This window comes from Amblyomma mixtum, chromosome 4 (assembly GCF_055824585.1).
Source record: "Amblyomma mixtum isolate Tamu chromosome 4, ASM5582458v1, whole genome shotgun sequence".
In the NCBI taxonomy this organism is placed as follows: Eukaryota; Metazoa; Arthropoda; class Arachnida; order Ixodida; family Ixodidae; genus Amblyomma; species Amblyomma mixtum.
Window position 1 is genome coordinate 105,583,702 of NC_143015.1, and position 16,633 is coordinate 105,600,334.

A 16,633-nucleotide genomic window follows, 5' to 3' on the forward strand; every position below is an offset into this window, starting at 1 on the left:
GACTGTCCGGGACTACTTGCGGACTCGAGTCCGGTATTTGTTTTTCTCGGGCAGCCCGAAAGCTCCGCCCACCTGCTTGCATCGCCATAGCAACGCGTTCGTTTTTAGCCTATGGCAGTCCGCGGGCTGCTTGGGGCTGCTGAGAAGGCAGCAGACGATAGCTGCGCGCCGCGCTGGCAGCCATATTAAGTTAGACTCATTGTGCATTTTGAGTGCTTTTCGTGTTCCTGGAGGTCGATATCATGCGTTAAACCTTCACATGAGCTCCGTAGCTCCTCTCTGAGCCATCGCAAGACTTTTTGTTCTTGCATCTTCGTTTATTTTCTTGAAATCCACCGCACACGGACGCGCGTTCAGAGCTGCGAGCGCGTATTGTTTGCTCGTGTCGTCAAGAGGTTCTTGTTCGCTTGTTTTGCCACATGCTGTCTGTACGCTTACCTGAAAGCATCGCAGGTGAACCACTCGTATACTGGAGCAGCTATAGAGCTTGTTGTCAACATTTTTGCGGAGGGTTTCGTCTATCCGCCTTTCCGCAACGAGTTGGGCTACTTTGTGCGAACTTCGCCGCAAGCAGTAGCGGCGAGCATACCTCCGAAGCTGAGTTCTGTAATGCACCTACGCTAAGCTGACAGTACAGTCTTTAAATCGACTCAGTATCATGATCGAGCGCACGGCGTTGCTTCGGCGTCGTAGTGGCCGTGGCTTGCATCGTCCGCTAGCAGATGACAGCGTCCTTGTACGGTAACCGAGGGGGAGCCCGGCTCTGGCGCCGTGTTCGAAAGCAGCCTATGGCAAGTAGGTCATGTGACCATGACGCTTTTCCTGTCCGAGCGGAAGCCGAGACCTGCCAGCAAGTAGTCCGGGACTGGAAAAACAAATGCGGCCAATGTAAACCATGACTGGCGTTTCCGGTAGTGATGTAAACAGGTCTGTTTGCTGCTGCGTTTTAGAGTAGTGTCCGATTATAAATACTTAATTATTACACACTAATTTAAATGGTTTATTACAATCATTAAATAATTTTTTATCGCCAGCTTTGGTTTTCGTGACGTCAGCAACCGCTGGCTGCGGCACTCATCATATGAGCGTTCGAAAAACTGCGACCGAGCCGTTCGTATTCTCACGCCTCTTCACTTCATCCTAACCAACGTTACTGATCCTAACTACGTTAGAGTGTACTAGAATAACTACGTTGTTGTTGCTCCAACACGTGGTGTGCACCATGCCGTCGCCGTCGTCATCTTCCCAGTCTTCCGCGCTGAACGATTCCGTACTTGACCCGCTCCCAAGTGACAGCGACCCGGAGAATGATGCGTCCACTGACAGCAGCGGAGGAGTCGGTGCTAACGTGATCGTCCGCAGTGGCAACGTTGACTGGTAATGCTGCTTACGCAACTCATTCAATTGCAAACGTTCGTGACCTTATTCTACTCATTCTTTTACGGCTTCTTGCATGCATTGGGCAGGGTTGCATCGTAACACAGGCTTCTAAAGTTCGCATATGTTTTTTATCGCGCAAATGGTGAACAGCATAACCTTGTCTAGTCTACATAGATTTTTGTTGCCTGAGCTACATTGCCCGCAGTCCCGCCGTTTCGCGTGCTCTTGCACGACCATATACTGCGCATGCGCCAGGAGCAAGTAGCGTCACTATGCACAGCTGGCGGGCCTCGCCGCACGCGCTCGCCATCCTTTTCTAAAATGATCGGAGTGTAAAACGTTGACAACGCCAATGAACACAATGAACGCCAGCGCCGCATTTCTTGCACAACCTTGTCAATACCTGCAGCCCACATCTCTCTCATCACACCACCTACCTATAAGCACGATTCAGGCGTCCATTGACCCAGGGAGCCATTACGCGCACTTCATTTCCTTAAAATGATAGAAACGTTGTCAACGCCAACGAACGCCGACGGCCTATGGCTTCAGCGCCGTGTTTCTGGCACAACGTTGTCGATGCCAGTCCATGCAGTGCGCACCTGTAACTTAGCTTAAAGCATGATTGAGGTGTCCACTGTTCCAAGAGGGCAGTTATGCCCCTTCCCTCTGGTTCAGGTGTCCACCGAGATGTGGACACCCCGCCCTCGCCTCAGGCTACATATATCCTGGCACTGCCAATTTTTTGAACGCATGTTCTGTTCCATATATACGAGTGTCATATATGTGCCCAACAATGTTTGGCAATGTGCGCCTTGTTCCAACTGAGCCACAGCTGTAATTATAAAGCTGGTTTACACGTAACGTCCGGGGCATCATGATTGTGTGCCATGCTTCCATAAAAGGTAGGTGTCTGTATAAGTGGATTATAATGCTTTATCCACGCTCCTAACTTTCGAGTCAAGTTAACAATGTGCGTCACATACAATAACTTACGTCTGCAGTAAAGCGCAGTCCACATTCAGACCCACCTTAGAGAATTCTCCTGCGACAAAAAAAAAAAGTATATCGCCGTTAAAGTTTTTCTTGTTGTGACGGTATTCAGGCGACGTCACGGCCGCCATTTTGTTGCCCAGGGCCCGATCAGTTCCTTCTGGTGCCGGCCAGAACAGGAGGCGATAATCTCATTAGACGTGCGCGGCCTTAAGCAATGCTTCACAGACAACAGATTGGTGGCAGTTGTGATGTCAGTGAATACTTTCTATAGTCGGATACATCCAAAGTCTGCAGTGAAGCTCCGCCCACATTTGAGACCGTTGCACAGGATTCCTCCATGACGAAAAAGTAGTTCATTGTTGAGACTTTTCCATGTTACCTAAACAAGAAGCTTGGCACAACAAAAAAAATATAAGCTCTATTTGATACATCGCTTGTTTAATGTAGCCAACGTTAAAAATCCGATTTCATTTACTGTTACGATTAGACAGCGGAGTGATACAGGATGCCATGGACCGTGGCTCTGTGTAAGCAACTGCTGTTTTTTTAAGTTGTATCCTACTACAGACAAAATGCTAAGCTCAATAATTTTGATGTCTCTGGCTTGTTTCGTATAGTGGCTTACTGTTGCGATCGCTCAGCAAGCAATACAGGTCGCAGCAGGGCATGGCACATATTGTTGCGAACGGGCGAGCACCCTGATTCCCGACACCTTTGACAAATAAAGCTATCTCGCTCTCTCTCTCAGGTGCCAGTGCGGCAGATGCCGGCCAATGCAGACCGAGGAGGCATCCATCTGCTGCCGGGAGGTGCAGCTCGTGAGTGACCTCTTCACCAGCGCCGAAACGTGCATCACTACGCATCCTACCTTCAGAGGAGGTTGCCTTAATATACACGCATTGGAAAGAGCCTACCAGGGGTTCGAGCAGAACCACCCTGCCCTCGTAGAAGATCCAGAGATCCATGGGTAACTTCTTTGCTGGTTTTGTACAGTGTGCACTTGTGGCTTTTTCCAATGGCGCATGAGTAAGTGATGCCGCAGTTTATTGCCGTTTGTGACCTGCTCTGGGCCCGAAAAACCGCAAAAATGTTGTACCACATTGCCTCTCCCTCCATAGTCCTGCATTTTTGCAGTTTTTCGGGTCTGTTTTGCCAACTGACCTTCAGCCCATTACCCTCTCAAGGATTGCCTCTGCTTACTTCAGAAGTCTGCTGTGAGCATTGCTGAGCTCGACTGGGATAGGTCTCAGTAGGATAAATTTCCAGCTTTACCTATAATGTAAGTTTGTGCGGTTGCTTTTAACGCAACAGCGTTAAAGGCCTCATTGCCTAGAAAATCCGGCACCGCCATTGCGAGTGAAAAATTCCGAGCGTGATCCTGCAGGTGGTGCCCAGAGAGCAAACTAGGAAGCAGGTGGGCCACCTAGGTCATGTGACCTTGTGATATCATCACTACCTGCCCACCGTGGCAGATGATGATTGGTCACTCGGGAAGAGCAAGCTGGGAGCACCTGCCATTGCAGGGCAGTGGTGCATCGCTTAACTGTTGCACCACTGTACCAGGAGGGCTCCCAGGGATCTATGAATGTAGAGAATGACCTTTTGCACGTATGGAAATTGACCCACTATGCTATCGCGTCGTACCCTTAAAGAAGGGCTTAAGTGTCCCTTCCAATTCTCTATGCAGGGAAACGCTACTCTCATTAGGTGACACTGTAGCTAACCAGCTTCGATGTTTGTTTTCAGGCGATACAGGAACACCGCCCGTTGCCAGTTCATCCTGTGGGTCTGGCGGCAGCTAAACAGGGCCAGGCAGATTGTGCTGCCAAGCTGCGTATGGTCTACTATCCAGGAAACTTTCCCACCTGGACAGCTCTCGGGAATTCAAATGTACCCACGTCAATAGACAATAAAGACGGCTGGAGAGCTTAATTCTTTTTATTGCAGTGATGACTGTATGGGTGGCATGGGGCTTCAAGTCGTCGTCATATGTGCGCGCCACAGCCTCCAACCAGAGATGGGTTTTAGGGGGGCGGACGGACTTCCGTATACAAAAAAGAAACAAAATAATGGAAACAATGATTTTTTATTTACATTTCATTTCTACAACAACTTTTGTGCGCTTTTTTTTGTTGAAAAACAAATGTCAAACGACACAGATGTTGTACCATAACTCTTGCTTTGAATGTTAACGGTTACATGAGCAATATTCGTTTCGATGCCAGGGGAAAACAAATCGTCGGCTGAGATATCCCGCCACAGTGGGTCCAGGAAGGTCACAGCACCGGCCCAAGCATTTCGCGAGCGTGATTGGCTGCCTTCATTACTCAGTTCAGGGAAGGGGCTTCTTCTGGCCTCGATCACCTCCTACGAGGTGGTCGGCGCTCCTTGTCAAGGTACCAAAGGGGACAGTTCCCACGCTGGCGTCGCTGTGCCTCATGGTGGGATAGGTGGCAATGGTTTATTTTATATTTTAAATAGAAAATAAAAAAGGTGAAGGAAAAGAATGTTGCCGACCACAGCAATTGCTACCTAATATCTTAAGCACCCGAGCTGCGGCTGGCGGAGATGAAATGAAAAAGAGAGGATAGGCAGAAGTACATAGAGGAGCGATAGCAAGAAAGGACAGGGGAGAGCTTTGTACACTGTTCATAAAATACAAAATGTAATCAAGTTCGTGCTGCTCGCGCACAAATGTCCAGGCTCTGTTCGAAAATAAGTGCCCACAAGAGGTCACTGTGCAAAATCGTTTACAGAAAACGAGAAATTGTATATACATAGCGGCGCACATGTAGCGTCCTGTCTCGAACTAACCGCGCACACGACACACTGCACGAGCGGCCGTGGAGGGCGCCCGGCCGCGTATACCGTCCGAGGTAGCACCCACGGAGCGTTCATGTCATGCGTGCACTAGTGGCGAAAAGCAAGTGGGAAGTCAAGCCTGCCTGCTCTCCCATGATGGGATATAGACACGAATGGGTGGCTCTGTGCTGCTCCAACGAGGTTGCTGGCCATCGCAACCGCAGGAGAATGGCACCGCCACCGCCAAGGCAAGACAATGAGGCGAGGCGCTAACATGGTGAACGTAAAAAGTAGGGGACTACTTAATACCCCTGTCAAGAGGGCAAGTTAACTGCACTTACAGGGAGTGTGCTTCGGCATCCCAAGTGACACTTTGGGCTACGCGGTGCTAAACGGGAAAGCAAAGTGCACTCGAAGTAAAAAAAAAATGGCAACAGAAAATAAGTGGAAATTCTGAACAGGACGATGGAAAAGAAAAAAAAGACTCATAATATTTGATTGCTTGACGTGATAGCGCAAATAAAACGAGGCTCAACAGTTTTTAGCGATGAAAAAAATGAAAATCGAAGAAAAGCCAAGACTATCCAGAATTTTGACAACAAACAAGATGACGGCGGGCAGCAATGTTGCATCTGATCACGTCTACTTGTTTTGTTGCTTCGCTTGTAGCTATAACCAAGGAACTTTTTTTCTGAAAACAGTGTTATAGCACGTAAAATAAAGTTTTAAGTGCTTTTTATGCACTATAAATTTTGTACATTGGAACCGCTGGCGTCGAGGCTACGCACTCGACCAGCAAAGTGTGGTCCGTGAACGCACTCCTAGCAGAGTGCACTCTTCTGCGAGTGACACTCCACTTGCGTCGTTTAGATGCGGCAAAGTGTACTTACAGCGAAGTACACTCTCCTTAAGTGCACTTAACTTGCCCGCTTGACAGGGGCATAACTCTTCACACACGAAAAAGCTTTCCAGTTCTACGTCAGAAATCTCGTCTCGCCCCAAGAGAGCTTGAAAACGGACGTTCGGTAAGATGTGCTAAGGCTTTTGGGTGGGGGAGGACCGCCACCGCCCCCAACCCTCACACCCCATGACTGATCATTGCACCCTGCTACTCCAACACTGTCGACACCACACAACCAGGAGAGGGGAAAGTGCAAGGCTGGATGTGAGCAGAGGGCACGAAGGCGGCAGCGCACTTGGTCTTGAAAAGCTTTAATCCCATGTTACCGTGCACATCTCTGCAACTGAAGAAGCTGGAAGTGAAAACAAGAGGCACATGAAATGTTGCCAACTGCTCACCCACAGTGAATAATTCCTGCACAGAATGATTGTAGTAGTAGCGACCAATTCAAACGAATGTAGCTCAACTACATGATGGTAACACGAGAGCAAGCTTTGCCGGCACCAGGAAAAAAAATTATTTGATATTGTATTAAAGTGAGGAATGACTGCAAGAATAACCATGTCAGATTCTAATGTATTGAGGGGAACCCCAAGAGGTGCAGCAGATTTCAATGAAAGGAGCAGTTACTCATCATCATCCGATATGATAGTATATGCTGCATACAGATTTCAATTTCAGAGCTTTTGAAAAAGCATTACATAGCTGTCCTTTGTAGCTGTATGGCTCACATCCACACTCATTAGTAATTAGTCCTCTAGCTATAGCTGCATTCACCATCATCATCAGCCCGACTACGCCCACTGCAAGGCAAAGGCCTTTCCCACGTCTCTCCAATTAGACCTGAACTTTGTCAGGTGCGGCCACCGTATCCCCGCAAACTCCCCAATCTCATCCGCCCACCTAACTTTCTGCCGGCCCCTGCTTCGCTTGCCTTTCTCTTGGAATCCACTCCGTTACCCTTAAAGGTGCACTGAAGAGAAATCTGAACTCTTCTTTTTGACACGGGAACTCAATCTACACATTCCGAGCATTCTTAGAAACTTCGATTTATTGCCCTGTGCGGCCGATTTCCCTAATTAAATCGGGTCAACGTCCGGCTCCCGCCTTTTTTATTTTTTGAATTCTCCCCATACGGTGGGCGGAGTCGACCAACGCATGAAGTGCCTTTCAGCCAGCTCCGTGGAGGCTTGCCGCTCTGCCATCGGTAGCAAATAGTCCGCATGTATTTTTAATTCTGCGGGCTTATTTTGCAGCTATATTATCTGCGAATGAAACAATTTATTCATGGAAACCTAAAAAACTAAATAAAGCGAAAGAAAAGCCTCCACGGAGCTGGCTGAAAGGCACTCAGCGCGTTGGTCGACTCCGCCCACCGTACGGGGAGAGTTAAAAAAATAAAGGCGGGAGCCGGACGTCAATTCGATTTAATTGGGGAAATCGGCCACACAGGGCAATAAGTAGAGGTTTCTAAGAATGTTGGGTACGTGTAGATCGAGTTGCTGTGGCAAAAAGACAAGTTCAGATTCCTCTTCACTGCACCTTTAAGGATCAGCGGTTATCCCGCCTTCGCAAAATGTGGGGCAATCTGCAACTTGGTCGGAAACATGCCATGGGATGTGCAAAATGTACAAAAATGCTTTGCTTACAGCAGCCCGCTAATGTGCAGCCATAGTCAATCGACGTACATTCCTTCCTGACAGAGAAGTCAGTGGTCTTCCTTTCTCTTCGGTACTTCAATGGCCAGCACTCGCACAGCCCCTTGTCATTGTCTTGTTCCCACCAGCATTGTTATCACAATGCAATACAGCCAGTGCAGTCCTGCAACAAGTTGTAGTAGTATGAAATCATTTTTAGAACACTGCTACTCGTTCCAGCAACATGGACAGCCTTGTTCAAAGGTCTCCAGGTCACATGGCTTCTTTTGAGCTATCTAGTGTCCCACTTTAGCACCCTCAAAGACGAAAAATTCAGGGGGCACTTTGTTGACCTAAAGTGCGGTGAGGCGAAAGCCTTAAGCGCGGTGTTGCTGCTTGTGTCACTGATGTGTTGTTAAGCTTAGCCTCTAAGAGTGGAACGCGACAGAGTCTTGCAATGCTGCCAGGGTGTTGGTAAATTGGTTTTTGAGGAAAGGAAATGTATCTGTCTCGCATCTCTCGGTGGACACCTGAACCTCGATGGGAGTGAAGGAAGACACCGTATTCTTCATCCCAAACTATCGAGCTGGCATGGCGGAGTGGATAGCACTCCGGAGACCGCGTTTCGATTCCCGAACTCGACCAATTTCCTACTCGGTTTTATTTAACTATCTGGCCTGACTAGAAAGGTTAATTAGGCTAATTGGGTAATTAAGCAATGAACTAAGCTCAGTCCCACTTACTTGGAGCATCACTATACGACCCCTTTAATTGGTTGCATGGTTACTAGCCAAAGTACAATTGGCCCCGTTTGAAATTCGTGCACTGTGAAGTCACGATCGTTTCGACCAATTGAAAAGCATGACATTTCTGTCGACAACTCCTACTTACAACGATGAGGCATTAAAGGCTTCCGCCTTAAAAGGCCTTGAAAGATGAAAAGGCCTTGAAAGACGAGGGTGTCCTTGCCCCACAGGGACTTCTGAGCTCAAGGAGTACCATAAGTGTCCCAGTACATGGCTGAAAAGCAAACTTGTTGTCCCGAAAGCTTCCGAACAACGCTGCACATTCCACTAACAGCAACATATTCAAATTTACGCATTTGGACTGGCAGCTATAGATATCAGTTCTTTATGTAATCTCCCATTTTCAGGTGTGAATTACCCCATGGAAACAGGTTGAACATTTAACAACACAGTGCAACTTTCATTTCTACTCTCATGTATGAGCGTGAGTACATGGGTACAGCAAAGTAATGATTGAAAAGTGTACACAGTTCTGCACGCCTGCTACCTCATGTGCTAACTTGGGGAAAATGAAACCGTATAAAGCAGAACAAAATACGCCTTGACATGAGACTTAAGTGTACGCCACAGTGTTTTTGTAACATCCGGCGCTTTTTCCAAGTGGATATCATTAAGGAAATAATTTCTTCATAGCAGGCTGCAAAAATTAATGAAAATCTGCCACGTCAGAAATTAATGGTGCGTAACTAGTGGCTTCAAAGATGTGGTGTTACACAATCTTGACAGCAGTGGTATGCAGCTATGCAGCACAACACTGCAGACATGGTAGAAATGTTCGCTTTTGAATCGGCCCTCAGCCGACAAGCATAAAGCCAATGGCATAAGCCTAACACAGGGGCATTACCCTCCTCCAGAAGGAACTGATGTTGCTCTTGCCAAACCTCATGTACAAGAAAATGCATGAACTGAACTGGGTACTTAGCCCCTTCTCTCATGAACTGCCGAGCAGTAAAAAAGTTTTTATTTTTGTTGCGAACAGAACACTTGCTAGGTGTGAGCAATTTCATAGCACTGGAAAGCCCCAACTGCACATGCCCAAGGAGCCAATAATTTCCTTTCCTCAAATACAATTTCCATTTTCTTCACTAGACTTCCTCCCTTACTTCCTCCCTTCCTGTACAGTACAGTTCAGGAGTCCACCTAGATGACAGAGAATTACTGCCCCATTTCCTTCCCTCAAAAAGCGTCCCTATCGCTGGGAACGGGTGGTGGTGTTGGTGGTTTGGTGGTGTTCCGTAGACTGCCTGGCAAAGCAACAACACGTTGCCGCGTTTAACTCCTAAAGGCGAAGCTTAAGTGTCATTAATTAGCAGTTAATTAGTATTTAGTCATTGATTAATGATGTCATTACTCAGTAATTAGTCATTAATTAGGTGTGACGTCACCAGTGCCACAGAGGCAGTCAAAGTGGTGCGGAAAATGCTTTTGCCTCTACGCTTTTGCCACTTCAAAGTTCCCAGTCAAAGTGCCCCCTGAGATGCCGCCGCCGCTGGGACTGCCGCGCTGTTGCTTCCGCAATTCTACTCGGGATGGCCATTGGTCAAACCGCAGGCAATTTTTGTAAAGAATATGCCATGACTGCATGAAAACAATTCCAACCATTCCCAATAACTACGAAATTTCTGCAGGGTCCTCAAATGTTCACTATTTAATACTGCTTTCAGGGTCTAAATTTTACTTGTTTTAACTTACTCGTATTATAACAAGTAATTATGTAGACAAATCAGCACATTTCAGGCCTCTTAAATGAATGACTCATGTTTAAAAAACCAGCAAACGAAAACATACACCGGAGCCACATCAAAGCTACTGAAAAGCGTGCTGAAGTACGAATACCTTGATAGCAGGAAACAAGATGCCTTCCTGGGTGTGTTCACAGGTACTCCTAGAGCAGCAGCCAATGTCAGCATCCCAGAGAAGCACAGGGATGGTGTTGGACTGCAGTACACATTAATTACTTTCTTAAACAATGCGTAATTGCAATTTCATTACCAATTAATTTTCGCAAGTAATAACGACATTACATCACAATTGCATCCCAAAAGTAATGCAATTATTCTTAAATTACTTTCTGGCCCTCACCCACGCAAAAAACAAAGGTAAACGGCGCAAAAGAAGCACTGAACTCTCTGGACGTACACATTCTTTGGTCTTCCTGCAGAATTCTGTCCCAGCCAACTATTCCCCCATCCCTCATTTTTCTTGTAGCGCAGGCCGTTACAAAGATAACATAATGCCAACAAGATATATAAAACATAATCATGGCAGAACACTCGACGTACACACTGCAGTCAAGAAAGAAATGAGCGGCAAACCCAACACCTTGCTGCCCGGAGCTGTTTCCTCTGTTAGAGGTCTCTAACGCACGCTGTTTATTGCCTCGGTGGTCCCAAGTAAGGACCTCAGCAGAATGAGCTTGGTAATGTTCATCTCGTGTGCACTTCCACTGGTGCCTTGTGGCGACGGGTGTAGTCATACACCACCGCACCCTACTGCGATGTGTGCCACCTCACGCTTCTGATCGGGGGACGCTCGTAAAATGTGCACTCCGTTGTGCTTTTTATCAGTAGAATCTCTTACTACTACTACTTGTGCCTGGATCCGGAAAGACTGCGCGGCACGACCTTTTGCGGAAAAGGATGCTACCTTCCCCATTTTTTCCCCTCAATGGCGATGTCGCGATAGTGCACTGATCCTTCCGAGTGCACCGTACGCCAAACCGCCTGGCTCGAGTGTCACCATAAACTAACGGCACCGACAAACATGTACTCAGCGAACAGACATGTTTGCGTCGCTGTCTTGGAAACATCCCCCTCCATCTCCCCAGGGACTGCGAGTATGGGAGAAAAGGTGTGCTGAGTGGGAGGGAAGGACCCAATGTGCTTCTCCGTTAATGCTCCTGGTCAAGTTCCACAGATTGGGGACGCCGATGGCGGCCGGTTACAAAGCGGATGTTCCGTGAACCTACTGACCGAAGATCTCTAAACAGGACCCTGGCATGTGCTGTGTGCTTGTAGACTGATGGGACGAGGACCGGGAGGCAGGTTGTCTTCTCAGTCTCCGATCACCACGTCTCAATTCTAACAAGATGCGAAGACCCGTATGAGTTCCTTTTCAGTTTTCCCACACATAACCTCATCTTTGGCCTCCTTTTTCCTGCTCTGACTCCGACAATGCTACCGTTGTAAATCCCAACAGCTCCCGTCCGGCTCGTTGCCAGTGGGCGACAAGCCGACAATTGACGGTACCGACGGTCTCAGAGACGCAGTCCTACACATTTCTTGCCGTGCGACGTTCCTGCCTATGAGGCGCCCAACCAGGCACACAAGAGATCAGAGCTTGGCCACCACAAAGAGTTGTAGTGCATCTTAATGAAAGTAATACCACAAGTAGTTAACTACTTTTGATGCAAAATTATTGCCACAGAGTAATTCATTACATCACTAAATTGTTAGAAGAATGGTTAGGTTTAGTTTATGGGGGTTTAACGTCCCAAAGCGACTGAGGCTATGAGGGACGAAGGGCTCCGGAAATTTAGACTACCTGGGGTTCTTTAACGTGCACTGACATTGCACTGTACACATGCCTCTAGAATTTCACCTCAATAGGAATGCGACCGCCGCGGCCGGGATCGAACCCGCATCTTTCGGATCAGCTGCAGAGTGCAGCTTTGGGACGTTAAACCCCAATAAACCAAACCAATAAACCAACTAACGAAACAGATAAGATGATTCAGCACAAAAATACACTGTTACATACCAATTTCCTCAACTTTCACATCTGTCTGCGTACACACCGTCCTGACTTTTGGATTGAGGGCCGCTTGTGTGCGCTTTATTGCAACCTGCGTCCTGCACTGAGTTTCGGCATCCGACTTGCGGGTCATGATTAGAGCCTGGCTCCCAGCTGAGGCTTTAGCAGCCGCAACAACCGGAAAGGTGAAATAACCTGGGAAGGCCTTAGCAGCCACAGCAGCAGGCAAGGTGAGAAAACCTGGACAGAGATGAACAAAGCAACTCATCATCTGCGACATTACACCCGGCAGGCAGTGAAACTGATATCTCGTCATTTAATCAGGCTTGGACACAAACATCTAACAAACATATAACAAACATCTTGACCTAATAGGGCTCTGTGCTGCCTAATTCAGTACAAGTACACGTTGACGTCATTATCGGAGTGATCGTAACTGCCCTGTAAACTCAAAAATAAATCGTCACCAATTTTTCTCGAAAGTTTAGTATATTATGATTTTGGTCACAAAACAATTTAAGCAGTTCTTGCTGAATTTTGAACTTCCGGCTGTATGCTCGGAGATGTCCAATAGAGAAAAGAATTATGAGAGTTTCAAAGCACAGAGGAAAATTACGGCTTCGCAGTTGAAATATGCGCTCGTGTTTTGTCTATTCTGTTACAAGTACTAGTAAGACCTCAAATATGCTTTATTGCCTGCTGAAATAACATGAATACACATGCTCTTTATGACAGTTGCTATCAATACTTGCTTGCCCTGACTCTAACCTTTTCTAGGGTGCCTGGAAACTATATAACATTGGCCCCACACTGGATAGACAGCTTCACAGGTTTCACAAGTTGCCGAGAAAGATTTTTACGACACTAAATCCCTTCAACGGCTGCCGTACCTGCGAATCTGTTGCCAAATATATATTACAAATTTTCCACTGCCTGGCCTCAGCACGGAGTTTTAACTTTGTCAGTTAGCTAGCTTCAGTTCTCATACTTTTTTTCTATTTACTGCATTTCCATAACGTTCACGGGTGACGTTTACTGGCCTTGTGCGCCTAGTTCTCCAACCAAACCAGTTAAACCTCGAAACACAGCCAAGAGCGCGTTTGGTCAACTTTGTGACGTCACGACACGCAGTCCAAACGAACTGTTCGTCGAAGTGCGCGCGCGTATGCTGGTAAAGAAGACACGTAATACATACCTAGACGCGCTGGCGGCGCTGGTTCGGATGCAATGCCAGCGTGGTAGGCGGATAAATCAGGAACACACACTACATGGGCAATGCTGGAAGCCTGCGTAAATATTCACAAATACTCAGTGCACCGCGTTGTGCCCAAGCGCGTGAAGCAAAAATATGCGCACCTCTTGAATCGGCTGCTTCGCCGCTGTTGAACTACCTTCAGCGGTAGTGCCAGGGTAAACCGTTGGCACAGCACCGCGCACAAGCCGCAAGCATCTCGTCGACAACCCGAATTCTGCCATAAGTGCTGGGTTCTGGACGTAGCAGTCTTGAGCGAAGTGGCGCGAGCAGATTCTGCTGTCCTTAGCGGGCGTCCAATCGCTATGCCGAGTAGCCCGCACAAATTCAATCCACGCCTTACGTTGAGGACCTTCACTGGGAAAGATGTGGAACTTGGATCCGTTGCGCTTCGATTTATTCGGGCAAAACTTAACGACGCAGTGAGGTGGGTGAGGCCAGCGCTTGTGTGTCATGACGCTTTACTAGCTTTACCAAGGTAGATATACCATGGTAGCGAAGGCTCCATAGACGCCCATTGGTCCAAACAATGGCGGCTCATGGGAGCACCCCAGCGCCACTATTTTGGGGGGCAACCTACGTATGAGTGACGTTGAATGACGTCACGCATACGTGTATTTTGGCGCGAATTATAAAGTGGCCTTTTTATAGAACCCGCATTTTCGAGCCGGTATCACTTCAAGGTTGCTACCTTCTTTGCCAGTCACTTTCATTGGGTTCCCAATTGCACATTAACAAGGCCATAACTAGCAGTAACTCGAGCACATTTGACTGGCAAAGGTTGGTGCGCACTGAAAGGCTGCAACACTTTCAGACGCTGGCTAAGCATGCATGATTCGTAGTGGAAACCTTGGTGAAAATACGGGTGCTAGTACTGTTGAGTATGTCAAGGTATGATGCACAAAGCACAGGCTCAAGTGCACAGTTTGCAATACAGTGTACAGCAATGGTTTTCATATTCATGGTTTATTACAGCAACCAAAGAAATACAGTGATAAAGCACACCAACAAAAAATGCGCGTCACAGGCAGCTCAAGCAGTAGTTTTTTTAAGCTGGCTATTTATCTCAATGGTCACCGTGCGGATAGGAAAAAGCCCTGGAGTTCCACGAACGTTGCCAGGTAGGAAATTGAAAAAGTATAGAAAACAATGCTACGACAGCTTCCATTGAGGCAAACATGACATAAGTAGGCGCATCAACACATTGACCATGCAGCACACAGGGATTACTCTTCACATTTCATGTCTTCAACTGAAAGAATATAGCAGCTATGTATACACCTGCATGACAATATTAAAAACAAGTTTTAGCATCAACAAATCTGCTCAACGCTAGAGCATTACACCATACATACGGCCTGCGCACAACCTCGAGACCGCCTTCTTGTCGTTAACCGAAGAAATTTGAAGCAATTCTAATCAAACTAAAATATACATGAAGTGCAGTTTAAAGAGAAGTGCAAGGACATTCAATACAGCCACTCCTTCCTCGAGTAGGCACAGCATCGAGACGCAGCCATCCTGGCCGCAGATACACAAACAGTTCGAAGTGCTTGGATGAAACCCTCAGGTCTCGCAGCTGGCACGGCGTCTTCTCCAGGCTGAGGTTGCGGCAGAACTGCACCCACGTTTTGCACCTGGACATGATGCAGCATCCACGTTATACAACTGTACCCAAAGGAATACCATATACTCCAAACATCAATACGCCAAGATTCCTTTCACTTAAATGCAGTACGTTATAACTATGCCAGAAAATGCTCGCGCCAAGCCTCCGCGCCTCAGAGTGCGGTTACGCTCGCCTGATACTACGCGGCTAGCTGTTTTTCTATGCTCAAAGAGTGACGAGAGCGATGCAGCGAAATGAGATTAAAACTACATTGACGGTAATGTATACGTAGAACGGCAATAACTACTGCTGGCCGAATTCAGTTAAGGCACAGTCAATGCGGCGCACATACACATGGTTGAGTTTCGATACTGTCAGTTTGCGAGGGGATCCTCAAAATGGCTTCACGGTGCTGCAAAACCCATTAATGTCATGCTCAGAGCTGTTAGGCAGCGCAGTTGGTTTTAAATTGACCATGCGGCAAGTAGAGGGCACGTGGTTGCTCATGAGAGCCCGGTATCAATTTCACGTTGGTGAGAGTTGGCTGCACGAAACTAGCTATAAATAAGACAAATGATTTGTATCTTTTGCACATCTTATGACTGCAAGTGCGTGCCCTGCAATTTACTAAAATATCCCGATAACATGAAGCCAAGTGCGTATGAAACAGTTACAGCTACAATAGGCGCGGAAAGCCCGACAAAAGCATATCTAGAGCAGACGACAACGGCAAGAGCTCACCTGCGAAAGTCCAGAGGGAAGCGGTGTAGTCTTGGTAGGACACCCACGGTACAACCCACGCTGTCACAATGTGCCACGGAGCAAGGCTTCTTCACATGCCGCAACCTCATCTTGAAATGCAGAGCTAAGCGCTTGAAACGATGAGCGCGAAGCCTCGGGAAAAGGTTTCGCACTGGCCGTACACCGAAGGAAACGCTGCAGCGGTGCAGCGGGGTGCAGATCTTGCCAAACGGTGACAGAGAAGCGACGAGAAAGGACGACAAAAACTTCTTAAAGGGGCCATTTTGAGACCGGCGAGCTTAATTTGCACGCTTTCCAAGGCGCGCCATAGCAGGCAGCTGGAGATAAGAAATCGCTTCGTAAGCTGCGGCCGGGTACCGTAACAAGGCCTGCAAAGTCGCGCAGCAAATGCACCGCACACTCATCAACCGAGGGCGCAACAAGAGCGTTGCAAAAAATTACAAAATTCAGCGTAATGTTTTGCAGAAATATTTTACCTATTTTATAAACGTGGCAATAAAATATTCATTTTTTTTGTTGTTTTGTAGCATTTTTATCTGTGCTTTTGAATTTCACTATAGAAGTGTTTCGGCCGCCCAAAGTGGCTGTGCTGCAGTCGCGCTAAACCGTTTTTGGGCCCAGCCTTCGCCACCATTCTACATCCACCTTGGCTTTACTCTGATCCTCTGATGTATTGGTGTACAAGTAACAGGAGAAAAAAAAAACTATGCGCGCTATGCGCGCCACCTCGCTAGA

At 47.4% G+C, this 16,633-nt stretch overlaps 2 protein-coding genes across 4 annotated transcripts; one reads left to right on the forward strand and one right to left on the reverse strand.

Moving 5' to 3' along the window:
* Positions 1 to 1,057: 1,057 nt before the first annotated feature.
* Positions 1,058 to 4,357, forward strand: LOC149347705 (P2X purinoceptor 7-like). 2 transcript variants are annotated; one of them, XM_089587373.1, is made up of 3 exons: positions 1,058 to 1,377; positions 3,125 to 3,194; positions 4,123 to 4,357. In XM_089587373.1, the coding sequence occupies exons 1-3, from the start codon at positions 1,223 to 1,225 to the stop codon at positions 4,306 to 4,308; spliced, it is 411 nt and encodes a 136-aa protein (XP_089443499.1). In that variant the 5' UTR covers positions 1,058 to 1,222; the 3' UTR covers positions 4,309 to 4,357. The 2 variants fall into 2 exon arrangements, with proteins under 2 accessions (XP_089443499.1, XP_089443498.1); XM_089587372.1 differs by having other exon boundaries at positions 1,069 to 1,377; positions 3,125 to 3,343; positions 4,123 to 4,308.
* On the reverse strand, positions 4,299 to 13,995 carry LOC149347706 (uncharacterized). 2 transcript variants are annotated; one of them, XM_089587371.1, is made up of 6 exons: positions 13,632 to 13,995; positions 13,471 to 13,561; positions 12,282 to 12,515; positions 10,359 to 10,460; positions 7,768 to 7,900; positions 4,299 to 6,431 (listed from the first exon to the last, which is right to left on the reverse strand). In XM_089587371.1, the coding sequence occupies exons 1-4, from the start codon at positions 13,980 to 13,982 to the stop codon at positions 10,426 to 10,428; spliced, it is 711 nt and encodes a 236-aa protein (XP_089443497.1). In that variant the 5' UTR covers positions 13,983 to 13,995; the 3' UTR covers positions 4,299 to 6,431; positions 7,768 to 7,900; positions 10,359 to 10,425. The 2 variants fall into 2 exon arrangements, with proteins under 2 accessions (XP_089443497.1, XP_089443496.1); XM_089587370.1 differs by having other exon boundaries at positions 7,729 to 7,900.
* Positions 13,996 to 16,633: the final 2,638 nt, after the last annotated feature.